The sequence below is a fragment of the Neodiprion pinetum genome, chromosome 7 (assembly GCF_021155775.2).
Source record: "Neodiprion pinetum isolate iyNeoPine1 chromosome 7, iyNeoPine1.2, whole genome shotgun sequence".
Classification (NCBI taxonomy): Eukaryota; Metazoa; Arthropoda; class Insecta; order Hymenoptera; family Diprionidae; genus Neodiprion; species Neodiprion pinetum.
The window spans coordinates 8,284,177-8,300,025 of NC_060238.1; the positions used below are offsets into that span (position 1 = coordinate 8,284,177).

General features: G+C 34.4%; 1 protein-coding gene across 18 annotated transcripts in view; it reads left to right on the top strand.

Annotated features, from left to right (window-relative positions):
- The window catches only part of LOC124223834 (PAR-domain protein 1), a 236,833-nt gene that overhangs the window by 179,570 nt on the left and 41,414 nt on the right, over positions 1-15,849 (top strand). For 10 of the 18 annotated variants that reach the window (XM_046636151.2, XM_069137869.1, XM_046636140.2 and 7 more), the window contains one exon: positions 13,741-13,812. The exons of the other annotated variants lie outside the window; for them this stretch is intronic. In XM_046636151.2, the coding sequence (XP_046492107.1) occupies positions 13,741-13,812 (72 nt within the window). The remainder of the gene's footprint in view (positions 1-13,740; positions 13,813-15,849) is intronic. 18 annotated transcript variants of the gene reach the window in all.

The following is a 15,849-nucleotide window of genomic DNA, read 5'->3' on the forward strand; positions in this document are numbered from 1 at the left end:
GTATCTTAAAAAAAAGTTCATTCGCATCACGGAAGGTTTGGAATAAAAAAAATTTTGTAACTTGAGAATTTTTCCACAATAATGGCCCAATCGATCCTTGAAATATCTCGTATCCTTCGATGAACTATTTTTTGTCGTTCGAATCTGGGAAAGTAAGAAGAAAAAATTCACCAAATTATTTACGAATTAGGGAAATGTTTATTTTGAAACTAAGGTGATTGATCGAAACTATGCGCATGATTTTTGTTCGTCGAAAAAAACCTACATTCGAATGATAAGGAAAGATCTTTACAGCACAAATTTTGCTCCCCAAAAATTTTTCAATGTGGAATCAACTTTCATTAAAAACTATAGATTTTCAAATTAGTCAATTTTTTGTAATTAGTTTACTCGTCACCTCAACTTCCCTTGATTCACAAATTTATATCCAAACGTCATTTTTATATCAAACTTAAACGTCAACTCCACAACCCCAAGAGCGAATCGTCTCTCGTTTTGAGCTCACTTTTTCTACCATAAAGATCACCTGAACACAATTTTACAAGTAGTACAATTTTTTTAATGCTTTTTACACAATATCTCGGGTTCTGATCAGTGTGCAAATCGAGCTGAAACACGTAAGAATCACATTCCAAATACCATACATTAATAATTTTGAACATTCTAATTATGAAAGTTTTTCTCGAATTATTGATATAGTATCTTAAATTATGTTATTTGAATTTGCTTTTTTGGCGATCACTATGATTGACAAAGGTCACTTCACTAGAGATTTCTTGAACGGTTTCATTTTGTCAAATTTATAATTCCTTTTTAATTCCGCTACTCGAACATCGGGCAAAGAATTTTTGAACACGTATTCTTGGAAGTCGATAGTGGAGAAGAAAAGAAGTTGTCGCGCAACGTTTTTCTTCTATGTATAAGTTTATTTTCTTCTTGCCTTGACTTTTTCGTCGTTGATCCGGTTCTGAAATACACTTTTCTACATAATTCGACGATATTTGCGCTCACCCAGGTTTAAATGGGCCGCGTCTACATGGTGGTAGTAGGTGTACCGTTTCACCGGCCGATCGCTAAACCGGTTGAAGGACTCTCTCGTCGGTTGATTCCGGTCATAAAACTCGAATCAGGATCCATTATTTCCCCGAGTGTGGATCCTGTTCGTCGTTGCGTTGTCGACCTCCATTATTTATTTTCAGAAATCGACTGGAACTTGGGATTCAAATATGCTCCTTCAATTACACAGAAATAATCAATTTGGCTATTCTATTTCACCCCTTTTACGGGTGAAGGGATTCAGAAATGGAGAAAAAGAAACGAAACAAGAGCTTAGAAAAATGATATTTTTTTTACTTAAACATGTCTTTGGAAACGTGCCACTTTTGTCGAATGGTAATGAAAAATACAACATTTACAGAAACAATTCCCAGCGTAGTGTGAATGAGTGAAAATTTTTGCGCCGCGTTTCTTTTTCTCCGCGAGGAATAATATACATACATATTGTAATAATTATTAGGCAAAAGAATCAGGCTCTGTTTGATTTTTACATCACGATTGTATTTTTTTCTTTTTTCCAAATTGTCATTCTCTCTAACTTTTTATTTATATTTTGAAAACGCTCGTTTTTCACTTACTCAGAAGGTGGTTGACTGAAAATCGATAGTTTTAGTTAACCTTATTACGAGATAGTCGTGCTTCGAGTGTTTATCGAATTATTATTATACATTCGTAAGCTAAGAAAGATCTCTTTAAGAATAACAAAATAGAAAATGTCAGAATTATAAACACCAGTTCGAGTATCGATGCTTAGTTCGTTTGAAACCGCTTCGGAATGGCAAAAGTCAAGCAGATTTGTTCGATTTTACTCTACGACCTCTTATTTTTTTTGAGAAGACTGTCTACGAAGTCATTGTATAGATTTTTGTTTTGTTTTCAGAAAGTCGACTTAATGCTATTGCCTAAATTGCTAATATAATTTGTTGATCATAATCAAAATCGGCACAATATTCTACAATAAACATTTAACGAAGCCATGAAACAAACAAAAAAAAATAAATATATTACAATCAATTCATAAAAAATAGTCTTCCGAATGAAATTAACCATCCTGAAGTTAAAATCGAACGAATCTACACAATTTTTTTTTAATTTTTGACTCGATTTTAACAACGGATCGTTATCCAAGCGACTGTTTGTATAAATCCAGAACTTTTCATTTTCACATTCGTCGTCGAGATCCCAGCAGCTTTCGAATAAAATAATTTCGCATTTATACTCGTATTAAAATTAGTAAGAATCCTCGATTCTCGGGTCACCGATCTCCGAAAATTTGTCTAAAAAGCGCGAGTGTTGAGGCAAAAAGAAAAAAAAAACTTGTGTCGGTAGTAAAAATAAAGAGAATAAAATGGAGATGGGGGAAGGAGAACAATCTGAATCTCAAATTTATGGCTTACACCGAGAGAAATTTTTAGTTCCGGTTACCGCTCAGTCCTTAATTATTTTCATTTTTTACCACAATCTAAAAATCTAGTTCCACGTACATAATGAAAATTAGTTTTCTAGCTGTTACCGGAAAGTCTAGGATCCGTTACTATTCTTTCTCATTACGATCACTGTTACTATATTTTCGTGTAACTGTTGCGAAAAATTAACGCTTGTGCAAGAATAAATCGACGTTACAGCCTTATTTAACTAAAAAAGTAGATTAAACCTCACAAACTGATTTTGCGTCGCAATAACCAAAAAAGGATCGACAATAGCGCAAAATGGTTACGCGTACCTCGTTTTCCGTAGTTCCAACAATATTCAAACAATTTTTTTTTTTTTTAACGATACCTGTTTCACTGAATTTTCCCAGTTACTGTAAGAAATGAAATTTTTCTCAGTGTACGGCTCGATCAGAGCGACACACGTAGGAGGTACATAAAAACAACATGAAGCAAAACGGCCGGCGGGGGTTCGGCATTTCTTGGTTGGCCTAGCCCTAGGAAGTAAAGTGGAAATGTAAGTGTCAGTCGAAGCCGACCGGATCGGGCCATGTGACTTTCACTTTCACCGCCAAAATAACGGGGACGCACGCACCGTTGCGTTGCCTCTACGCAGACTTTTACACGCGGAGCAGGAATCGCTTTTCTGGCCGCTATGCGCCTTGTTAAACCCGGAATAGGTTATACGTACACACGCAGCCACTGAGTATACACGCCTTCGTGAAACACGCGTCTGATTTATTCTCGGTGTAATAAATCCGCTCCCAAGAACTCGCCGCTCTTCAACTTCCCCGTTTTCTTTTCCCAACAGCTCCCGCGGCCTTCTTTCTCCTTTTCTACGATTTGCCGCCAGTTATACATATATGCGGTATACATATTATATACATACGTAAACATGTATAACATGCTGTGAGAAAATCTTTTTATCCGGCCGAATTATTATAGATATATTATAGCCATTTAATTTTTTATCACATCGGATTTCTGCCGATTTTCTAACATTTTACGTCATTTTGCAGGCTTTCAGTGAATTTCAAGTATCATACGATGAGATTTCACAAAATTTCACGTCACTGCTATAACATATTCGGTTACCAGCCCTTTCAGTCACAGAAGCTATTACAGTGGCACCCTTTATTTATTTTTTTTATTTTCTTACTTTTTTTGTTTGTCATTTTTCTTTTTCATATTCCCTGCGAAACCCTGAATTTTTTTTCTTACTTCTGTGCCGAAAAGAAAAAAAAATTAATTGCTAGATTGACAGGGTTCAAATTATCAAGACTTTCAAAAGATTGTGCACCTTGTGAAAAAATTTCGTGATATTTAACGAGATTCCATGAAATTAAAAAAAAAAAAACTTCAAACAATTATTTATTATACGGAATTCTGAATGATCTCATAACATTTTAAGAATTTTGAAATGATTTTGATTCATTATCCATTTCATCAAAGAAATTTGAGAAATTTTTTATGTTATTTTGATGATCACATGATATCTTAAAGATTTTGTGAAATCGAATCGTGGTTTGATGATTTTACAAAATTTCAATAGATTTCAGAAACATACCAAGTTTTGAAAAAATTGAGTAAGATTTTGAATTGTTTAAAAAACCTTGTAGAGATTTTCCGTTAATTACAAAATCGTCTGTTTTTCAAACCTTCAAAACTCTTCGGAAATCGCATTCATTTTTCTTACTTTTCACGAAATCGAATGAAAAGCGCCACGAAAGCATGTAGAAACTGATTAACGTGAATCTTTTTTGAAATATTGCGAATGTTTGCAAAATCGCACGGAATATCTAGGAATCTTTTTAATGCATAAAAAATACTGAAATCTTAGCTAATACAAAAATTCTTGAAATTGTCAAAATCCTATGTAATCATTTGTTTGAATTCCTCAAGTTGGTAAAATCTTAGAATGCAATGTTTAAAAACAGATCTTAGGCTTTATATTCATGAATTGATCAGCGAATGATGATGGCTATAGAAGTATCAAGAAATCTTCATTTTTCATGAAATTTCGGATTCGATTTTTCGCAAATTTACTTTTTTCATAATTTGAATAAGTGTATGAAATTACGGGTCTTAAACTTCTCAGAAAAAATCCTCTGTATTATACAAGGATAAACGGTAATTATGACGAAAAAAAATAAAAGAGATATCAAACTGAACAATTCACATGCTAACAAAATTTTTTCCGTACCCGGAAATTTGACTAATCTAGATATATCTATGAAAATATCTTTGTCCAAGTATAGAAATAATCTCTATTATTTCGACAGTTCTCCATCTGCTAATTTGAGTACAATCCGAATGTTCTTTTCAATATTCTTAACAACATGTTTCAGAAACATCAACAAGAATTTCAATACGACGTTTTTTCCCAACTATAATCCAGCTACATTGCAGTGTCATTCTTTTTCAGTCGAAACATTCGCACTGTGCAAATATTCCTGAAAATATTTGCAAATTCGGGATATGAATAGTTTTTTTTTATTTTTATTTTTCTATTTTATTTTATTTTCAAGTTTTCGGACACAATTTTTACTTCGGCAATTATTCGGTAGCCGAATAATACCAGGTTTATCTGACTACCGTTGTTGCTGCTACTTCAGAAGAGTTCTAACAACTTTATAGAACAGTAATAAACATATATAACTATACGCACATGTATATCTGAAACTCGTGGTGAAGCTCAAATCGAGTAAATGTGGAATGACGTTATTTATTGTGAGTTAAACTCGAAGCCCGCACGCGTTGCCCAGATATTACTAAGTTCAACAAATCAGCTGCGGAAACCAGGTCACAGTTAAGTGCGAGTCGAAGTAAGTACAAGACGTCACATCGTCATGCCTGCCGTCGTAGGACGACGATTCTGACTCTGCGTTCGTTTTATGCTGTGCAAACACCAGGTGAAATTCATCCGCTCTCGTATGATGGTACAGAGACCGAGCGTGAGTACGAGTGGCGCCGCGAGTGGCCAAATTTGTCCCCATCGACGGGACTAGCACTAAAGTTGACGCGTCACCTGGCGGTTATTCATCATCATTTTTCCGAAAAAACTAATATTTGTACCGAAAAAAAACTTCCCCCCGGTGTAGGAAAAGTAAAGTTTTTATAATAGTTTCAGAAACATCGAGTAAACCGTTATTTACTCAATTGAAAACGATCGGTTAATTTCGTGACATGGCGTAACCACGGAAGCCTGTGATAGGGTGACATGAGTCATTGGCGTAGACAGCAGAAAATGTCCGTCGGTTGGGACAAATACGGTCGATTTGGCGCTGTCGTCGGGTGACTCAGTTGGCAAGTGAAGGTGCCGCGGATTCGGGGTTACTTTTTAGGGAGACTGGAAAATTGTTGTAAAATTATTCTATTTGTGATAGCGGCTTGAACATTAATTTAAGTACAAAAAAAATTGGTGAAAGTAACTACTTGGTCTGATTGTAGTAAGCAATACTACATTCTGCAATACTGCAAAGAAATATAGAGTCAATGACCATAACAAAAAAAAAAAGTTGTAGCATATTATTAATTTTTTTGGTACAACTAAACAACGTATATTCGTTTCGTATCGAGAACTATATTTTTCGGTTACGGTAAAAGGTGTAAATAGTTGAGGAATGTTTACTACCCGCCACTGGAAAATTAAATTCGGGGTTCTAGACCCGTTTTCAAAATTATACAAAAAGAAAAACGTTAAACAAAGTTTCAGAAGCTGGGATCGAATTTTAAAAAATTCCGTTCATTAATCTCTTCACAATTTCTTGTTCCTCTTGCGAAAACTTATTGAACCATACATGCTTCACTGGCAAATGAACAGTTTACGAATTCTTAAGATAATTTTTTCCATAGCTTGTTATAGTTACAAAAATGATGTGTCAAAAATCGTCAGCTATTACAAACTTTTTTGAATTTAAGTTGACATTTTTCTAGACTACATCTGTGTAACAAATGGATTCTTACAACACTGTTTATTTCAATCAACATTAGCTTTACTGTTAAAACATTGATGTTGTGATGTTTTTGATTAAATCATTTTTTTCGTTACGTTCTGAAGGTTACAGCTTAAAAGACCAAATAATTTAATAAATAGCCTAGCTCTAGTCTTGCCTGCAGCTAAACGTACAGTCACAAAATAACCAATCAATACAAGGGAAATTAAAAACAGGGTCCTTCACGCTTAATATCCTAATACAATTACGTTTAGTTGACAATGAGTATAATTATCGCCATCGCAGCTGCTGTCACCTTTTTTACGACATCTTTTTTTATCTTTTATATATCAGTCAGATTTCTTTTATGTCGATTCGATTTCTCTACGGCGTTTAATTGTTTTCTAATATTAAAAAAAAAAAAAAAAAATAAAAAAAAAAAATAAAATAAAAAACATTCCTACCCCTATTTTTAGTACAATTAATTTGTTGCAAGTTGAGGCTACTAAATATCGTCCCTTAAACATTATACGCAGATGATTAGTCCACGTCTAACGCTATAATTCGGAACGATACCTACTTTCTCGCACACGGATGAATATGATGGCTGGCTTACTATCCAGGAACAAAGTTAGGAACTGACGGATTGACGAGTGATGAAAAAAAATAAAATGAAAAAATTGAAATAAAAAACAAGCCGACCACGTGGGGACGGCAACGGAGAAAGGAGGCCAGCCAAATGTCAATCTTTAAAACCGGAGGTATAGATAAAGCAGATAACATCTAAGCTAGGTTTAACTCGCCTGTGAGAGTCAAGCCTTTTTGGCTGTTGCAGGTGTTCCTGATAACCACGAAACGTTTCACCAAATTTAATAGCATTGAATTTTTTTTTCAACAAATTTTGCACCCCCGGTCGTATTTATTATTAATGCATATATTTCCCTGCTTCGACCAAGATCAATTTTTTATATTCATTTTTTATTCGAAACTTGACAATATTTTTCATACGCCAAATACAGTTTTAAATTCATTGAAACATTTGATTCGTTGTGACGAATCAATTGACAATTTTTTCATTTCTTTACACCTGTTTTTGGTGCCGAAATTTCAGACCGAGGTCAAAAATAAAACCGTAACTGATGTACAAATTATACAACTGATCAACTTCATTAGTTTGAATATTTCGGCGTACAAACAAATCAAATAATTTGCAGGTATTCACCTGATTTTTGGTATTTATTTTATACACTTACAGAACATTCTCTGAGAGAATATATTCGGATATTTGATAAAAAGGAAAAACAATCCTCACTCTCCGCGAATAAAATAAATAATAATAATAAAATAAAAAAACCCTCGTATTTAGCATTGCTCACGCTGCAAATTTCATTCTTATCGAAAATCGGCCGTTTTCCGTATTCTGACATAATGTACTATTCAAATTTATTTATTCTGGCAGATAATATGTCGATTTGTAGTGGAAGGAAGTTTGGATTTAAGGACAAATTTAATTTTTATATAAACAAATATTTCGCAAATTGAATTCAAAATATGATAACTGTGGTATTCTGAAAGCATAAAAAGTAAATGTACAAGCGAACCTTCCGAGTTTCTCAAAATTTTCACGGTGGATTTGTAACATTTATTTTACACTTGGTCAGGCGATATTAAAATCTATTCTCGGTTACAATTACGTAAAACCAACTTTTATCGACTCTCTCAATTATTATGAAATAAATTCTTCTGTCAAACAAAACCATCCGGATTTAACTTACGTTCGTCAAAAATTATCCTATTACCAGCCTTTTTACTTCCAATCAAACGACATTGACTTCAACCAAATATGTTACACGACTTTCTCGCATTATAAAATAAAATAAACAATTTCTCATACATGAAATGACTACAAGATTCCACATAAAATTAACCAGAAACCGGGTGCAAAAGATTTGCGCCTCTGTAAATTATTCTCACGACGAATATCTGCTGAATTATACGGGATCACGTCAATCGACCGCATTTGAATTCGCGCGGTTCAACGTCCTCGACAAATTCTATCAGCTATGTATATAATTGAATACGTACTGCGACATATATTATTTTTATTGGCATTGAAACTTTTCAGCGATCACATCGAAACGCGTATACATTTGTATGATTTTTATTTTTTTTAAAATTCATTTCACCTTCTATCGCCCGTCTGTCAGTCGTCTCGACGCTGCGTGTGTCTCTTCGTTAAGTTAGTAACACGTACGATACACGAATACACGTTACAGAGCAGCTGTTGAGAATCAATTTTAGATTACGCGAGCCCGTGGGCGCCTGACTAGGTCAACTTTACTCGCCGTGGACAATCTTGATGAGCCTCGATCTTGTACCCACTGATCCCATTCACTCCGATCGGCTATTCACCTGCACCTCGGCTTATCCGCTCTGATGGTAATTAATTAATTACCCATTGTCATCGGAAAAACCGGAAAAATTCGACAAGCCCTCAACAAGGGAAATTTCTAGTTGTTTATAGGTTGTTGGTCGCGCAGTCCCGAACTCTTTTCATCCCTTGATCATGATCGTAATAGTATTTTTTTGCACGAAATTGAGGTTAGGGTTGCGCAATGTCAGATTTGTTTGTGACTGCGCATGCGCTCACCGCTGCCAACCCTAAAGACATTTCTTTACATCTAAGGAAATTGGAATCCGTTAAGAGAAAAAAGAAAATTTGTTTTCGCACTAAGAAATATTGCCGTTAGGCTGGAATCTGAAGGAAATCAGAAGATGTCTGACGAAATGTCGAAGCTGATAGCAAAATCTCTAAAACGATGTCTTTGAAATCGAAACAACAGACTACAAATCAACTAATTGTAAGGTGTTACTCTCATCACCGCTAAAACAGTTACCTGACGTACCGAACGCGAGCATGAAAAATCGCGTAAAACATGCTTGCCTTGTATAAAATATCGGAATTCCGTGGGTCGAAAATGAAAAAGAGTTTTGTAAATATACGAAGAAATCTAGTTTGAATCTGGTTATCATTTTTTTTTTTTAAATTACGTCTTCTTGTAACTATAATATTGGGATAATTTGGTGCTGCTGGAGCAGAAGATTTCTGTATTTAACTGAAAAAATCTAGTTTACTGAACAAAGAAATTGAATGACAGTCATAATCACACTAAATGGTTAATTTTGGCACAATTTTTCATAATTTCAACAATATTCAATCCACTATTGTAACGATATTTCAATAAATTTTTGTAACTTTATTTTTTATAACTATAGAAGTGAAATATTTTTCAGTAGAACGGTTTTGAAAATCCTGGAATTCTACTTAAAATTACGATCTTCATTACTATGATATGTATATCTCTCGAATTTATTTTCTTCTTGACTATTCTTCGATTTTATATTCATTTCTGAATATTTGGAGATACTTTATTTTCTCCGGCAAACTTGGGTCAATACTGTATATGATAAGAGTCGCTGTTTAAAATTGGTCTGTTCCAGCTGCTACGTTATTGTTTCTTATCTAACATATCAACGATCTTTGAAGAAATGTGAACAATTTTACGAAACTGCGACAAATAAAAAAGAACTGACCCGCAAATGTAAATTGCAATATTATATACGTAACAAAACTTTTGGTGAAATCGAGCAAGATTTTTTTTGACCCCGACCTGCGAGAAACAATTCTTTAAAAACATATTATTTTCGGAGTATCTGGTTTCTAGTTCTAAAAAAATATATCAAAAATTTGGTCAGCTTGTTTTCAATTTATGAAAGTTTTCAAATTATACTCAGTGTGGATATATTATTCCATGGAAAAGTATTTTTCTAAAATGCATCAAACTTGTAGAATATAACATATTATCGTTGAAACTGGTCAACAGAATTGTTTTTCAAACTTTGAAGTTATCTCCAAATAGTGTATAATATGAATTTCGCGAAGCTCCTTAATCATACGTGAATCAAATTCGAAGCTTGTTACGTCAGAATTTGAGCTGCATATATTTTTTTAAATCCCCACAATGATAACAACACCGATTTCCACCATTCTTTTTTCCATTTTCCAAAACAAGGCGTTTCAATCTCTTAAGCGACGCTATTCTAGTATAATTCATCTAGAAATCCGTGGGTGACAAGTAATCAACTTATAGATAACGATACAACGATAAACGGTGCATATCAATTTCTATTTACACACAGAGCGTAAATTTGCACAAACCCACAAGCGAGTGAAGGAAAGCAAACTAATATCCTCAATTTCAACGCGTACGTGTTCAGCGTAGTTTCGAACTTTCTCAATTAAATTTCCATAATCCATCCTATCCATCCGCCTCTATTGCAGTCTGAGAAACGATGCATAATAATATAAATCCCATTTCTGATAAATGTATCTGGATTTTTTTTTTTTTTTTTTGCACGAAATATATTCCTTGGATTAATTTCGAGAAATTTGATACCAACAAATAAACAAAAAGTATTTATTTCTTAATTCAAAAGTTTCTACTTATCCTTGCCACGTTCGTAAGTGAGTGAAAAATTCAATTTAAATGTATGTATCGCTCGCACATTTGAATTGATGATAAGAAAATTACTTTCGCACGTCCGTGCTATAAATTAATTAGTTTTAGTGCCATCTTTTCCCTGTGAACCCTGTTATTTTATTCTTTCACTCTTCACCCTCCTTCGGAGCACTTTCGTTTGTTGCGTAACACGATCCGCGACGCTTTTTGTTTTCCTCATTTTTGTTAATTGCTCCGGTCGGTCGACGCCGACGCCTTTGCTCTAGCCGCGAGAAAGTTTGAAAGTGAATTACGGTTGGGAAAAGTTTTTCAACTATGAATATAATCATCATAAAACAATCTGATCTCCGGCCACTCTATGTACGTGTATTACATATATATATATATATATATATATATATATATATATATATATATATATATATATATATACATATATATACACATACATAAATAACCTTTGAGTAGCTTGTTATTAAACATATGTTCGTGTACGTCTTACAGACTTTATTCCGTCTTGCGTTATTTTCTCCAGTTGTATCATAAGAAAGTGTTGAAAAAAGCGTTCATATTCATTGTCACGTAATGTTGTAATATCGATAACCGCTGTACCGGATATATCGCAAAAATTTATCAAGCGAGACGAATGTGAGACCATAAATGTAAAACCGTTCGTTATAAGTCCGCTCGTTATAGTGCAACTCTGTCCTCCTTGCATTCTCAAATATTTATTTGGATTGTATAAATTTTATTACAAGATAGTCGCACGTCGAGAAATCATGAAATCAAGGAATTCGTAATTTGGGACGATCTCTTTGAAAATGTAAAAGTACGAAATTCTGGAATTATATAGAAACGAAAGTTTTAATATCGATGATTCACTTCAATCCCTCCCAAATTGTTGAAAAATGAAATCGTTTCTGCGATGGCTCATTTCATTCGGATAACTATTTTTCTTTCTAAAATTCTTACACAAATCAATTTGATATTTCCATTTATTGATCATAATCAACGTCGGCGCAACGTTACAAAATTAAATGTTTTATAACGCCGATGTAATAAAAAACAGTATCCCAGTGAGATCGTAAAAAATAATCTAATTCGGAATGAAATGATCCACCGTCAAGTAAAATCGAAGAAATCTAATCGATTTTTCATCATTCCGAAGCGATTTCAAATGAAACGTTGATATCTAACAAGTTTCATTTTATAATTGCAGCATAATTTTTATTAACATCCGGGAACAAAATGTCTATAGAAGATCTTCTTGCAACTTTTGCATGCTAACGATTTTGTAATAATTTTATTCGTTTTCTCATAATTTAACGAAAAGTATTTTCGTCTTCCGGTACATTTTTCCACTAGGTTTACACCCAATACCTACAATATACCTACACTACTATAACTTCGACTCTGTGACGTAAAAAAATGAATACACATTTATTATTGTTCAACAATTACACTCGTTATGCAAGAAGAGTTCTGGCAATTTGCATCTTTCTTATTTCTATTACAAATTCAAATTTCAATTGTTTTTTTTCTACATAGTATTAACTTTAAATACAGTACTAATTATACTAATTGCTTTAGTATATTCAATTTCTTGAGCCGAAGTAAATATACGTATCTAGATGATCTACTTTCTCTTCCCAAGGAATAATAATAGTAGAATTGCTAGATTCCTTGATTTGAATTCATCCTTATCATTCAATGAATCAAGAAACTTTCGATATCTTTCGTCATACGAACTTAATTCTCACGACACACTCATTTCTTTAAAGTATTTACAATCAATAAGAGAGTGCAATACGTAAATTTCTTGTTGGCGATACAAAAAGTAACTATTTTCATTTTCAACACATTTCTTTGCATTCGGAATTATTCTTATAGAATATACTTGAAAAAATCTGATTTGCGCTGTTAATCTCTTATGGTAATTGAAAAATTTATAACTGCTAATAAAATCTGACTGAGATAGGGCCGGGAAGATAGAAAGTGATGATTTCATTACACGTGTCGGTCCAAGCAAGTCAGGCGTGCTTGTAACTTATGGAACAGTTCTTGTCCCCTCTTATTAGTTACTCTATGAAAAAGATTAATTCTGAATCATTTGGCAGCAAAATTTGAAGTAAAGAAACCAAACTTTGACGAAACAACAAAATGTCGAATGGTCGTAAACCGAAGGCTCAAAGTTCCGAAAAGCAAGATTTCCGAAAGTAAAGTTAGAATTGAAGTAAACTCACACAGTATAGCTTACTCAACGAGTGGGTATAAAAAATGAGCTAAAAACTTAAAATCGGAATGACCAGGATTCCGAACGCATACAAATCGGAAATTCGAAACGAAGAAAGTATCAAAATGGTGAAATTTAACCAAGCCAGAAATTCAAAGAACTGAAATCTTCGATCATTTGAAACATCGATGTTTCGGATATTGAAATTTTCTCATTCTCGCACTTTTAGAACTTTGACTCGTCGGAGTTATGCCGTTTCGGAACTTTGCACTTTCAAAACTTTGAGCGTCGGGATTTGGACTATTCGAAACATTGATATTTCGTCAAAGTTTGATTTCGTTACTTCAAGTTTCGTTAACAAAAAATTTAGAATTCGGTGCTTTCGGAACTTATCAAATTCGGAATTTCAACCCCACCCCTCCAGTATGTATTAATAATTCTTAGAGTATAATTTGGAATAATTTGTAGACATTGTACATATTTTGAACTGTATGCATATGTTTAGCGTATATATCAAGTGTTATTTTCGATCATTTGACACGCGTGAATCTCGTTTGTATTCGCAGACTGCAAGTCGCGAGGCGGCGGCGAGTCGAGATCGGCTGCAGGCGAGAAAAATCCGCAGCATCTTCCAAGAGGCGAGTCAGAACGGCGAGAGCCACCTCCGAGTGGGAAGCCACAGGTTGCCACGTCACGACCTCCTCCTCCTCTTCCTCCCATTTTACCTCCCATGCGAGACGCAGCGAGAAACGAAGAGTCTCAGAAACCGGAGAGTAAGAGTCAATTCCATTTCCGTGGTCGCTGAATCACTCACTCATCACAGTAGAGTCTCCACGAAACAGAGTCCAGTCAATCGCCTCCATCTTGGCCGCCATTTTCTGACGAACCGAGATTTCGGGAAGTTTTGAACACATACCGGAACGATCTCTTGAAACTTGAAAGTCAACCGCGCATGCGTGAGTTTTATCGGCTCTTCGCGCCGGCTGGCCATCCAGAGTTTCAGCCGTCAAACTGTTTCTGGCGGCGATGTGGTTGACACGAATCTTCGAGGTTAGAATCTCAAATAATTGAGGCAGCGACTCGGAAAGGTTTGGACAAGCATTTGTTATCGGGTCGGAAAGTTGATTTTTCAAAGAACGGTCGGAATTTAATGCTTATGCTACTTTGAAAATTCAAAGGTACACATTTTGTGTACGTTGGCCCGCCTGCATCGCGGACAAGAATATCGCTGCGGGAAGATTTTGCCGACCAATGAGATTGAATTTAGTGGCGCATGCGCGGTTGATTTTCATGTTTCAAGACATTGTCTCGGTATAAGTACTTTTAGGTAGAAACGTTGATGTTATAAAATAAACATATTGCGATATTAGCTTGTAATATGTTTACTTATTGACACTAACGTTTCTACCCACTTACATGTGTTTCAAGCTTTCCGCGATTTCGGTACGTCAGAAAATGGTGGCTAAGATGGAGGCGATTAACTCGATTCTGTTTTGTGGACACTCCAATTCACAGCTTATTTTGCTCGGCGTCGGTGGCTGTTTCTCTAAATATGTTATACCCTCAAAAGCACCTCGGGTGCGAAAACCTTGCATCAAGTACATTCAAGTATTGAACATGTGCAAAGTCTCTTCTTCTTCTTGAAAACCGTGAAAATAGCTAACCACAAAACTCCTTGTTTGGTGTATAAAAAATATCGAAATCACTCTTTGTTGCTGAGTAAATCATATAGACATAAATTGATGTACTCATAGACATCCTTTTCCGTGAAAATTGAAAGAAATATAATGAATACAAAAAACTACTTGGGTAGAAATAATAATATTTTGGTGACTGATGATTGGCGGGCTTAATTTTGGACCGAGGAAAAATGTATGACAGGATAAATTGGATTGCATAATTATATCGTTATAAGTACGTGAAATTTCATCGACTTCTAGGCTGTTGCAGCTCTGTAAATGAATCTTTTACTTGTTTAAAAAAAAAAGGCCAACCAAGTACCAGGCACTAAAAATTTTTCTATTTATCCAAGCTGATTCATAATTTTTTACGTTCATTTCACTCTTTACGGAGAGGGGCGTCTATAATTTGTATATTAATTTAAGTTTATGTAATGTACTTGACAACAAGGATCGATGTCAATGTCTTTTGTACAATCAACAACTATTTTTGCGAGCGGCTATTTTCATGGTTTTTAAGATACAGAAATTTTTTTTTCAATATTTATCATTTTAGTCTTCTTGGCGTGTACTTTTTGCACCCGAGGGGCTTTTGAAGATATTTCACTACTTTTATCTTATAGATTTTCATACCTTTGATAAAACGAATAATTCTTTTTTTAAGCCAAAATTATGATCTTCAATATAATATCTGATTTTTTCCTTCTAATTTTTGTATAATTACCTTATTGGTGTTACGACGAATAATTGAAATTTGAATTTTTAATCAATTCGTAGGAAATTTGTAACATAAACATGTCGTAGTAAATATAACAATCCTGTGATGGTGGAGGGCCGACATTTCCTTCGCGTACTTTGCTATGCCGCTAACAAGAACGCTTGATACAGAATCACATTGAAACTTAACACGATGCAGAGCTTCATTCATTTATATTTTTAATGCCAACTTACCGCCCAAAAAAACCCCATCATATTCATGATGCAGAAACTATGCTA